This window comes from Cimex lectularius, unplaced genomic scaffold, assembly GCF_000648675.2.
Source record: "Cimex lectularius strain Harlan isolate CLEC.00 unplaced genomic scaffold, Clec_2.1 scaffold61, whole genome shotgun sequence".
Taxonomy (NCBI): Eukaryota; Metazoa; Arthropoda; class Insecta; order Hemiptera; family Cimicidae; genus Cimex; species Cimex lectularius.
The window spans coordinates 742,635-753,584 of NW_019392650.1; the positions used below are offsets into that span (position 1 = coordinate 742,635).

Genomic DNA, 10,950 nt, shown 5'->3' on the forward strand with positions numbered 1-10,950 from the left:
TGCAGACTTTTAAAAAAGAAATCTATTCTGATCGTCAAAATTCAACTAACTAAATACAAGACATTTCTTTGCACATACGCAGTGGAACTGTGAAGTTCTGCCAAGCCACAAAGCTCCTTACTACGTCTTAATCCAAAACGACCTCAACCTTCCTTTTATCAACTAACTGATCCGAGCCCACTTCCAAAAGTTCCAAATTAACCCCTCGATCCATCCAAACCCTTCTGCCCAAGTTAAATGACAATTGCTTCGAGACCTCCTCGTTCTTTTATCCCTTATGTTGTGTGCTAGCGTTAAAAGCTTGACATTGATTATGTTACAATAGTGACTCAATGCTATGCAAAATAAGTTTTCTATTTCTTGCTTGATTTTTGCTTTATCAATGTTTAATTTAAGTTTCTGAGTTATTTCCTTCTAATCCTCGTTTATCAAGATGAAATTTATTTTTTAGGTTTTGATCGAGAGGTTCTCTCCCTCCTGATAAGCTTCCTTGTGCGCACTGACGAGATGATGATTACAGTAGAACGCTAGGAAGCAGGGGTTTTGTACTCCCTACGTTCTGCAGTCTTTTGGCTTATTGTACTTTACCTAATTCCTTAGGTCAGTACAATTGACTCGATTTTTTAAAAGAAGCGGCAGGTCATTAACTTTTTTACTGCAATTATTTTACCTGGGTCTTTTTAGTACCACCAGTTTTGTCGTTGAGGTCTGCGAGATAAACCAACAACTTGGTGATTTCCGATAATTTTAGTCTATCTATCTTTGCTGTTTGGTCTGTCAGATTTTTTGCTTTCTAGTGTTGGATTTGTCGTGACGTTGCCCAAAGATAAAAGTAAGGTAAGATTATGATGAGGAGGATACGTGGAAGCGTAGTTTAGGCATTCTAAGTACTGTAGCCTTTTGGTTTATTTTACCTTTCCTTCCTTAAATCAGTTCAATTGAATTGACCCTTCTCTCAAAAAGCAGCATGTCATCAACTACCTTTTCTACTATTTTTCCCGGGTCTTCTCGGTACTCTTGGTTATGTCGTTGAGGTTTGCTAGATGATCCTGTACCTTAGTCGTTCCCAATAATTTTAGTCCATCTATTCAATCCAATTTTTTTACCTGGGTCTTCTTGGTATCATAGTTTATGTCTCTATTGCGCGATTGCCTTGCATTGGAATATAACATTGGAGGCAGTTTCTTCCTCCTCTTTGCATAACCTAAAAATTGGGTCATCATTGAATACACCCATGTATGCCTTTTCCGTAATTCCAGCCATGCAGGCAAAAAGGTGACATCGAAAATAGTCGGTGAATGCTTCCAAAACCTTAAAAACCTAGGAAAACGTAGCCTGACAATATCTACGGTGCAGGGCGAAAAGGAATTTTGTATAATGAATAAGCAGACAAACTGGCTAAAGGAGGATCTTATTTATAGATCCTCCTTTTCAGAATGGGTCTACAAAAACAAAAGAAGTAGACGAACTGGACAGGAGCCAGATACAGTAAACTATGTACCAAGGATGGTCTTGAAGAAAGCAAATTTAGTTGTCACTGCCAAGCTTTCGCCCTATTTTAAGGTCATCATCAGGGCTAAATAAACTTAATTATGTCCAGAAATTGACATATTTCAGTTTTTTACAGGCGATCTCAAATTTCCTTGAAGACCAACTCAAGAACATACCTTGATCCAGTTTGTGAGTGAAAAAGTGGTCGATACTCCTAACATTGAAGATTGTAAACTTAGTCCTCAAAACTGGTACAGCTATTGCTACAGAGACTGGGTAAAATCTAAGGGCAAGAAACGGCTACCGGCCCTTGGTATCTAAGGAAACACTCCCAATGGATAAACTAGGATAACAAGAAGGCTCTGGAAAAAGAATGAACCAAATACTTGTCAATCTGACCTAAGGAACTAGTACAAGTACAAGCCACAAAGCTGCAGTGCTTGGGAAAAACCAAATCCTATTTCCAGCATTACATCATCATCATGTTTGAGAGAACTCGATTTTTCAATGACTAGGTACGAGGTTATGTATATGAAATCATCTGGAAGATTCTTTCTTTTATAAAGAAATTGGCTAGGAGGAAATCAAGAAACTATTGTAATGGGATTTTTTCCGAAGTATTGATGTCTGTAAACTTTACGAACTTGAAAATTTAAAATATAAGTATCTTGCCTATAGACAATACAACAATTGCATGTGCCTAAGTTACCGTTCAGGCTACGTGCTGTAAAGCAAAAAAAAATATTTTTGAATTTGATATTCCAAAAGCTTACCTTGATTAAAAATTTTACTGTAAAAATCGGATTCTTCTCTGAAACCTTGGTCTTTATAATTAAATTTAAATTGAAACTGAATTCTCAAAAACTCTGATGGCTCTGGGCCAAACCTGGATGGCATTTTCTACGTTCCTCCTGTTTCTTCACATTTTATCCTTTTCCAATTCCCTGTTTTTCTAGAAAAAAATTGTCATTTAGTAATTTTCAGCTCATATAGAATAGATTTTTTTTCCGTTTCGAACCACTTTACTGTTGCGTTTCAAAAGAAGAATGGCGTGGACTGGATTCATGTTTCTCCTCGGACTCTTTTGAGAACACTCTCGAAAAGAAAACCGTCGGCAACTAACACTGGGCCAAAGAACGAAGACCTTTTCTGATGAATAATAAACCAAATCGATGACAGGGGTTATCGCACTATGGACAAAACAAGAATCCGACGCTAATACTAATCTAAATCCAATTTATTCTTTCTTTCTCGTCCCAATTGCCATTTCTTTCCATTTTGAATGAACTGTACAAACACGCTACACTAATTTTAAAAATCGATAAACGTAATAAAATAAAACATTACCACTAAAAATCTATCATGTATGAAGTGAACGTATAAAGCTGACATAATTAATCCACCTTATTCTCAATTCGATATGACTGAGTCACTCAAATATTCTGTCTGTGTTTGTTTTATTTGTGAATTAGCTCTTCCGGTTTCCGTGCGTCAGGCGGATATTATTCAAACCTTGTATTACATATTTTATTCATTTTACACGCTTTAAAACATTTTAACTAAATTATGAATATACATAAAACCAGTAAAACTAATATAATTTTCACCCAAATAAACTAATATAATTTTTAATTTGTTCCTTCTTTTGTTTTACATAATGATATTTTATGTAAATACTGTTATTAGTCGTTTATGCTTGGGTGCTTTTAATAAAACGAAGATAGTGCTTGGGTATTTTTAATCTCTATTAGTATTTATTGCTTTAATCAAGCAGACATGGTTATTTTAACGTAAATAAGAAGTTGATATGATTCTTGGCATTTTTTATGTGATGAAGATGGGTTGGTTGATCTTTTAGCGTATATTGTTTGCGTGCTTTTAATGAAGTAAAAAAATGGCGCGTGGGTACTTGTGATGTGGTGTAGAAGGGCTTAAGTACTTTTAAAGTAGCAATGGTGTATCTTGAGTGTTTTCAAAAAATGGTACTTGGTTTTTTAATGTACATATATTGTTGCATGAGTGATTTTAATGAAGTAAAAAATAGCGCTTGGGTACTTATGATGTGGTGTAGAAGTGTAGAAGGGCCTTAAGTACTTTTAAAGTACTGTATCTTGAATGTTTTCAATGAAGCAAAAAAATGGTACTTGGTTTTTTTGAGTGTACTTATATTGTTGAGAGCTTTTGTTTAAGTAAAAATAGTGCTTGGGTACGTTTAATGTGGTTATTTGGTAACATGGGTAATTGGAAAGAATTGAAGACTTAATTACTTATGATGTAGTGTAAATGATGCTTAAGTACTTTTAACGTAACAATACTACAGCTTGATATTTATTTAGAAATCGTGAGATGCGGTCTGGTGTGATGTAGGTTTCAGAAAAACATTTTCTTTATCGTGCCAACTTTTCGATCTTTATTGAGATCATCTTCAGGGCCTTGTGTTGTCTGCATTTCAGCAAAAAAGTTCTCTGATTGATGGCCGATGCGAGTTTCTTCTCATTGTTGGCGATGTCCTTCAGTATACTTTTAGCTTCGTGTCCATATGTAGTTGCAATTTGTTCATAGAATCCCATGTTCTTCGTTCTTCTCGTGTAGAAATGTGTGGTGATTAACGGTCACTAATCACCACACATTACTACAGCTTGAGTTTTTTAATGGAGTAAAAATGGTGCTCGGGTACTTTTAATGTAGGAAATATGGCGTTTTAGTGCTTGAGTACTTATATATGGTGGGAGATAGAAGATAAGTACTTTTGCCGAAGGAAAATAGTGCTTGGGTTTTTGAGCATAGTTATATTGATGCTTCAGTGCTTTTGTTGGAGTAAAATTGGTGCTTGATTAATGTGGAGTGAATTATACTTTGGTCCTTATGATGGTGCTTGGGTACTATTGTGTGGTGTAGATAGTGCTTGGATACTTATTGGTCTGTATGGTGCTTGGGTACTTTAAATGTAATAATACTGTAGCTTTGGAGTTTGTACTGTACTAAAAACTGTCCTTGGGTACTTATGATGGCGTGTAGATAGTGCTTGGGTACTTTTGATGTGGTGTATATGGAACTTGAGTACTTTAATTAAATGTAATAATATACAATTAATTAAGGTTTTTAGTTGAGATAAAAACAATAATTAATTGAATGATATTAATTGGTCAAGTGGACCACGAAAACTAGTGAATTTAATGTAATAGTATTGTTGCTCGGGTATTTTTTCTGTAATGAAGATGGTACCTGGGTACTTACAATGTGATGTAGTGCTTGGGTACTTTTGATGTGGTGTACATGGGCTTGAAAAATTTAAATGTAATAATATTGCTGCTTGGATTGTTTTACTGTAATGAATATGGTGTTTAGGTACTTATGATGAGGTTTACATGCTGCTTGGGTATTTTCGCATGTATATCGTGTCTAAATACTTTACAAATAATATGTTGATTGGATTTTTATACTGTAATGAAGATGGTATGCGTGGGTATTTAATTGCTGCTTGGGGACTTTTGATGAACACGGTTGTTGAATAATTTGAACGGAGCTTGTTCATGTATTTTTAATTTTGTCAATATTAGTCCAAGCCTGTTTGGTCTACTGACGATTCGAAACAAAATTTTTATTGGGCCATATTATTTTCATATATTTTTACGTTAATGGGAAATTCGTATTAAGAACAAAAATAAATTACAGCATTCAAAGCACAGATTTTATTAAAACAAACAGGTCCAACGCTTTAGAAAAAATAACTCATACAATTTTGACATTGTATTGAAACATTCACATTTTTGTAAATTCGTTAAATTGTAAATGTCGCATATTAATTTCATTCTTCAATATGAGAAACAAGTACATTTTCTGGTCCGTCCTAGTTCAGTAATGATCTGATGCAACATAAAGGCTTAAACAGATGACACAGAAGTTTTATCGCCAACGGTAAGCTCGCCAAAAGGGCACAGTCTCTTATCTTCAACACCCTGGACGAGATAAAATCTATATTTAATTTACGGCTATAATTTTGTTCAATAACATTTTATTGGGTTTTTCGAAAAATTCAAATTTTGAAGTTTGTCAGAAATAGATATCTGAAGCGAATTTTTTATTTATTTTTTGTAGTTTAAAGCATCTAGGATTAAATCAATATGTAATGCTGTGAATAGAAAGATTGGTCATAGTTTATGTACTTTTTAAGTTCGTCTGATTATTGATATATGAACTCATGATTTTTAATTGTTCTTTTTCTATCGGTGGAAGTGCGCTTTTCTTGCTGTTTTTAGATTATTATGATTTTTTTTAATATACATATATTTTTTGTTGTATAAGTCTTTTCTCTTCTGCGAGTGTTGTTTTTTTTAACATTTTAACGGAAATCGCGACCGGAAACAAAGCTTAAATTCGGTCCCCAGTGATGATTGTCTATAACGCGATCAACGTGATGAAGATTCGTGACTAAAAATAACGAAAGTTCGGGCTTGCCGTTTGTAGCTAAATTTAAATATAGAACCTGGCTCTTCGCAGGGATTGTTGATCGGAAACACAGTATCATAGAAAATCCAGGCTCCCTAATCTCTTATGTTCCGGCATGAGGGGTGGTGACTTCCCAATCGTCACTGTCATCTGTGCTTTATTATGTTTCAGTGCTTTCGCCAGTGACAGGATCAAAGATGAAACGTAAGTTCTATTCGTGTCTTTTTTTTTGCCTCCAGAACCTCTCGATATCTAGTGATCAAGTCCAACCTCTGGTCATTTGTGTGTATAAAGTGAAAATTTATACAAAAAATATATAATAATAATAAAAACAACACTTTTAAGTAAATCTAATAAACCCATAAATAAATACTGGCTAAAATCGTTGAAACACGAGTCACGTGGGCGGATTACCTCTTTCATGACCTTACTCATCAATTATTGACGAAAGCGCAACGCTAAAACCAAGGGAAACTAATTTCTAATTTTTCGCCTGTTGATTCAATAAATGTGTGCTAGGTCAATGAAGCCGGACAAGGTTACTTTTGTACTTTGGTATTTAATTTTCAACAGGGACATAATCATTGGAAAGTTTTAAATGTTAAAGTCCACCGGTGAAAAACTTTGCAAAATGGTCGATTCTTTTTTCCCTGTTTGTTCCTGTTTGTTTTTATTCTATAATTTGTCATAAGAAGAAAAGAAAACGACTGATCTTAAGATTATTGGGTTCGTGACTGGTCAACAAAATAACAAATTGATTCAATTATTCCAGATCCCTTTTTATTTTATCATTATACACTGCTTGCTGACATTCAGCAGCAGCAGAAATTATTTATAAAAAAACCATTTGTAATTTTGTCAAATTTTGTCTCGTGCTGAAACTTGGCCTCAGTTCAATGTCTTTGTATACGCAAGACAACAGAATGACATTGGAATTTTAAGACAAAAATTATACAGGAAACAAAAAATATCCTAAAAAATAATCATTAAATTTGACTATATATGACAAGAATATGAAAATGTTTTGAAAATGGTCAAGAATGTGTAGAAGTAGAAAACAATAGGACGAGTGGTCAAATTATAAATAGAATCTGTGTGTTCACAAAGATGCCTGGATGTTTTTAGTCATAAATTTTGCCCTATTCTTTAAATGATTTTATGAACTTACAGCCTATATCTGTAACAATACATACCTTACGTCAAATTTGCCTAAAAACCTCTCTGAAATTATGAAATTTCATTTATAGACCAAAGATGTTTATGATTTTAACGTTTGTCTCAATCAATCAACGATTATCACCGATTTTATCTGTCGGGCGCTTTTTTGTTTATTTTTACTTTTTGGTATTTGGCCACCTCCAATGGCTGTCCTTTATGTCCCATATATGTCTGTTTATTTTTGTTTTATAAAAGGGCAGGATTGTCAAAATAACACACAGACAAACTACAGGAAAAATTAGCGAGACTAGAAATAACACCAAGCTTATAGAGTCTGTTTTTTGAAGGATTATCGCTGATTTTGTCACCTCCAGTGGATGGTATTTTTAAACAAGGTTTTTGTTTGTTTTATAATGATTGACAAAATCACGCACAGACAAACAACAACAACAAAAATAGCAAGAGAAGAAATAACAGCCAAGCGTATAAAGTCTGTTCTTTGTACTGCTATCACTGATTTTGTTAGGGTTGGTTAGGGATGGATTTTTTTTTTTGCTATCACCAGTGGTTGATATTTTTGAACAATTACAGTAAAAAGTCTTTTATGTTTTATAAACAGGACGCGATTGACAAAACAACGCACAAACTGCAGAAAAAAATTAGCAATAATTGAAATTACAGTCAAGCTTATAAAGTCTGTTCTTTGAACGGTTATCGACGATTTTGTCTGTCAGACACGGTTTTTTTTTTTGGGGGGGGGATTTAGCTACCTCCAGTGGCTGGTAGTGTTGAACAATTTTTGGTTGAAAGTCTTTTATGTTTTATAAACAGGACGCGATTGACAAAATCACGCACAGACAAAGTACAGAAAAAATTAGCAAGAGTAGAAATACAACTGTTCTTTGAACGGTTACCGCTGATTTTGTCTGTCAGACACTATTTTTTTTTCTTTTAGATTTAACACCTCCAGTGGCTGGTAATGTTGTACCATTTTTGGTTGAAGTCCTTTTATGTTTTATAAACAGGATGCGATGGGCAAAATCACGCACAGACAAACTACAGAAAAAAATGAGCAAGAGTATTAATAACAGCCAAGCTTATAAAGTCTGTTCTTTGTACGGTTATCGCTGATTTTGTCTGTCAGACGCGGTTTTTTCTTTTTTCATTTGGATTTAACCTCATCCAGTGGCTGGTATTTTTGTACCATTTTTGGTTGAAGGCCTTTTATGTTTTACAAACAGGACGCGATTGACAAAATCACGCACAAACTACAGAACAAAATAGCAGGAGTTAAAATAACAGCCAAGCTTATAAAGTCTATTCTTTGAAGGAATATCGCTGATTTTGAATGTCAGAGACGGTTTTTTGGATTTAGCTACCTCCAGTGGCTGGTATTTATGAACAACTTTTGATTGAAGGCCTATTATGTTTTATAAAAAGGATGCGATTGACAAAATAACGCATAGCCATACCACAGAAAATATTGGCTAGAGTGTAAAGAACATACAATCTTTATAAAGTCTATTTATTTAAGGGTTGAGTCATGGGCTCAAAAGCTTGGAGACGAATTATGGGACTTGGGGCTTAGCGTGACCAAAACTCCAGAAATAAAAGCCGTAAGTGTGGGCCAAAATTTATTTTAAGGTTTTTCACAACTCATTTTTTTGTACATTTTAGAGCTACAAAAAGCTGAATGCAAGAGTGTTGCCGACCGACGGCGAGGGTATCCTCAACACGATAGTCACAAATGTCAACAATTTGCTCAGAAGAAAAATGGACTCCGTCATGGTAATTATCTATTTTTAGATGATAAATTATTTTATTCTTTCCGACAGTGTATTATAGAAGCTGCTGAACACCTGGCTGAAGAGTACGTCGACGACAACTCGACCTATCTGTACTATAATTCCAAATTCTCGCCCATTTTCGGCGAAAACTCGACTGACGATGAGCCAGATGGTGTTAATGTAAGTTTTTACAAGGAGATGTTGCTAGAGACGGACAGGCATTTTTACGATTTTAAAGTCAACGTCGGACACAGCGCTGTTCACGTACCAACTGACGTTTATGACCAAGGTGAGTTCAATGCCTGCATGTACTGGTGGCCTGTTTCTATGGGTTAAGATGAACGACATCTGCGATATTTATAGAAACTTAATGATTTTAATTTTACATGGAAACTACTAATGATGACCAATAAGACCTATGAGTCCTCATCTTAAAATATTTTGCTTACATTAACCTTAGCTTAAAGTAAATTTTCATTATCAGCCTCCTGGTTTTTCCATTTCTATGGTTGCTCGTAGTAGATGATCCAAAATCTAATCACAGAGCTAGGATACCACACCATAGGTTATGCATATGACCTGGTAAGAATCATAATATAAAAGATTTGCGAAAATGGGCTAGGGACTTGAACCCTAAGAAAACATCTCCTGTGTGCTTTACAAGAAAGAAGCTAAACCTAAGTGCACCCTTGATAAAGGATGACGCCTTAAACTTTCCCCAAAGAAACTAAGTACCCTAGTATAACCACCAAAGGTTCAAATGAAAAAAACATTAGGACCAGACACTACATTGGCCAGACTTTGCCCCAGGATGGCATATTGGTGGTACACTATAACGATGAATCCCCTGGTCTAGTGCATTGGCCAAAAACACCGATTATGGAGACACAAGGACTACCATGTCTTAATGTAACAGGAGCAATGCATATTTGAAGCATGACAATGATGGAAACTGAACTCGATCTTTCTCCCTTACATATTTATGTGCAGAAGGTAGCTTTAGAGAGCTCCAATAATCCTGAGATGAAAGAAATAAAACTTAACTAAATAAGGAGAAGCCATAAAAAAATTCTGAAGAGAATTAAAACAATTTAGATGGCTATAAAGATAGTTTACAAAATAGAACATTGACTTTAGAGTAAAATAAATTTTATTATCTGGTCCAAATCCTCTTGGTTTTTCAGTTGCTCCTTGGGGTTTTTGTAGATTCTAGACATTCTTATGTGGCTTGGTCGCCAAGGTATAATGGGTTCGGTGTAGAGATTGTAGAGGATGGTGTGGATCAACAAATAACACAGTAATGAAATGAATCAATCCATGGATAAATAAAAAAATTACATTTCTTTAATTAAAAATTATCAACTTGGCTGTGAGGTCAACGAAAAGGACATGCTACAAATTATGAAATGGTCTCAAAAAAATATTTTTTAAATCACTTATCACGCAATATGAGAAGTGTTCTTGAGCAGAGCAATCCCCTTCATTTTTTGATAAAATAAATACCTTGTCACCTTTTTCCTAACCATTCATAGCCTAACAATTCCGGTTGTTGAGCATACCAACAAACAGTGGCATACCCAGGCAAATCCTAATGCCAAAATGGACTTGGTTGAACCTGAGGTGTGGGCGAAGTTGGGCAGTGGGAGACACACCAAATGAAACGAACACCAGAAGCCAGAAAAGAGTTTGAATTTTTAGTCAACCAAGAAAAAATAATATACTGTGTCGTCTCACTTGAGTGATTGTATTTATTAGCATGAAGGTGTAATATAAATTTAATGTGAGGGAATAGTAAATGATTTGACATACAATCAAGTTTAATGTCCAACTAGCTGTGGTGGTGTCAAACAATTTTACCTTACCTTTTACAAATTATTATTAATTAAAAATACATGGATTGTTCCAATGGAACCCAGAACCGCTAGTGTGGCAAATTTGAGTAAGATGCCCTAATCACTTGACACCACTATCCAAAACTGTTAATTTTTTGCGTGTTGTTGATATTGAGTACTCCTTCTACCTACAAAAGTTACATAAAATGACAAGTCACATGGTATTGCTCCAT

At 34.7% G+C, this 10,950-nt stretch overlaps 1 protein-coding gene across 1 annotated transcript; it reads left to right on the forward strand.

Annotated features, from left to right (window-relative positions):
* Positions 1-5,284: 5,284 nt before the first annotated feature.
* Positions 5,285-9,330, forward strand: LOC106673480 (voltage-dependent calcium channel subunit alpha-2/delta-4-like). The gene is made up of 4 exons (XM_014405620.2): positions 5,285-6,144; positions 8,633-8,714; positions 8,776-8,886; positions 8,934-9,330. Exons 1-4 carry the CDS (start codon positions 6,056-6,058, stop codon positions 9,219-9,221), a joined length of 570 nt encoding a protein of 189 aa, XP_014261106.1. The 5' UTR covers positions 5,285-6,055; the 3' UTR covers positions 9,222-9,330.
* The last annotated feature ends 1,620 nt before the right edge of the window (positions 9,331-10,950 follow it).

Coding starts and splice junctions, on each gene's coding strand:
- LOC106673480 (XM_014405620.2), top strand. CDS start 6,056: ATGAGGGGTGGTGACTTCCCAATCGTCACTGTCATCTGTGCTTTATTA. Junction 8,715..8,775: donor AAACTCCAGAAATAAAAGCC/GTAAGTGTGGGC, acceptor TGTACATTTTAG/AGCTACAAAAAGCTGAATGC. Junction 8,887..8,933: donor GAAAAATGGACTCCGTCATG/GTAATTATCTAT, acceptor TCTTTCCGACAG/TGTATTATAGAAGCTGCTGA.